Raw genomic sequence first — 1,635 nt, forward strand, 5'->3', positions numbered from 1 at the left:
AATAGAGGTGGGGTCCGGGGTGGGGGCAGATGGGGAGGTGTCCCCCGCCCCGATCCCTGCCAGGCTGGGCTGGGGGGGTTTGTTGGGACGGTTGGCCTTGCAGGCTGCAAATGTCTTTGCTGGGTGTGTGGAGCAGGGGGCTGATGCTGTGCTTGTGTGTGTGTGTCCCCCCCCAGTTGTGCTCATCGGGGACTCCGGGGTGGGGAAGAGCAACCTGCTCTCCCGCTTCACCCGCAATGAGTTCAACCTGGAGAGCAAGAGCACCATCGGGGTGGAGTTTGCCACGAGGAGCATCCAGGTGGACAACAAGACCGTGAAGGCTCAGATCTGGGACACGGCCGGGCAGGAGCGGTACCGGGCCATCACCTCTGCGTGAGTTACCTTGCTCCCCACCCACGTCCCTCACCCAAGGGCCCTGCTGTGACCTCGTCCCCTCGTTGTCCCCCAGGTACTATCGGGGGGCGGTGGGAGCTCTGCTGGTCTACGACATCGCCAAGTACCTGACGTACGAGAACGCCGAGCGCTGGCTGAAGGAGCTGCAGGACCACGCCGATGCCAACATTGTCATCATGCTGGTGGGCAACAAGAGCGACCTGCGGCATCTGCGGGCCGTGCCCACCGATGAGGCCAGGAGCTTTGCAGGTCTCTCCCCCACCCCATCCCTGTCCCATCCCACCCCAGGGTGGCTGTGGCTCCTGGCACCCACCCGGGCTAAGGGGGGCTGTGTCTCCTGGCACCCACCGGAGCTCACCCTGTCACACCTTGCAGAGAAGAACGGGCTGTCCTTCCTTGAGACGTCTGCTCTGGACTCCACCAACGTGGAGACGGCTTTCCACAACATCCTCTCGGGTAAGGGGTAACCAGGAAAGGGGGTAACAACGACCACGGAGATGGTTTCGGACATCGTGTCCTCCCAGCACCCTGCTGGGAACCCTGGCTGTACGTTCTGGGGTGGGATCCTGCTTCCCTGGGTGGGGAGATGTGGGCATTTGCACACCTTGAGCTGTGTGTTTTGGGAGGGGGCAGGTCCCCCACTGAAATATATACTTAAAGAATTTCTTCCCCCCCTTCTTTCTCTTCTCTCTCTACTGGCAGAGATCTACCGCATCGTGTCCCAGAGGCAGATCACCGGGCAGCCGGAATCAGAGTTCGGCCCCACCACGACCATCGAGCCCATCCGGGTGCTCCCCACGCAGCAGGAGGGCAGGCAGGCACCCTGCTGCCAGAATAACTGAGCACCTTGGGGTGCCCCCACCCTGACACCCCCCCACGTGTTTCTCACCCTCTACCTCTGCTCGCTGCAGCCCCCTCCCTCCCCCAGAACAGGGTGGGCTGGTGGCTGCTTCTGCACGACTGCTCTTGTGTGCACCATCACGCTGCCTGTGTGCTGCTCTCCCTGTGTTTATGTAGGACCTACACAAATGGGGGGGGGAGGAAGCATCAGGGTCTCCCCCCTCTCTCCCCATGGTTTGGGATGTGGCCCTGCCTCGTCTCACCCTGAAGGCACAGTCACGGGGTGACTCAGGGTGGCAGTGAACAAGCCCAAAGATTGTGACTCCCTTGTTTGGCATCGCATTCCCGCAGCACCCTTGGGTGCAGCCCTCCAGGGTGGGGTGCGGAGGGGGTGCACCCTTC

The 1,635-nt window shown here is 62.4% G+C and overlaps 1 protein-coding gene across 1 annotated transcript; it reads left to right on the plus strand.

Annotated features, from left to right (window-relative positions):
* Positions 1-176: 176 nt before the first annotated feature.
* LOC104161888 (ras-related protein Rab-11A-like) lies at positions 177-1,235 on the plus strand (the record flags this gene model as incomplete). The annotated part of the gene is made up of 4 exons (XM_009700463.1): positions 177-372; positions 449-642; positions 769-849; positions 1,096-1,235. Coding segments are annotated over 4 exons (611 nt in total), but the record flags the coding sequence as incomplete, so codon positions are not given.
* Between the last annotated feature and the right edge of the window lie 400 nt (positions 1,236-1,635).

This window comes from Cariama cristata, unplaced genomic scaffold, assembly GCF_000690535.1.
Source record: "Cariama cristata isolate BGI_N322 unplaced genomic scaffold, ASM69053v1 scaffold22605, whole genome shotgun sequence".
NCBI lineage: Eukaryota > Metazoa > Chordata > Aves > Cariamiformes > Cariamidae > Cariama > Cariama cristata.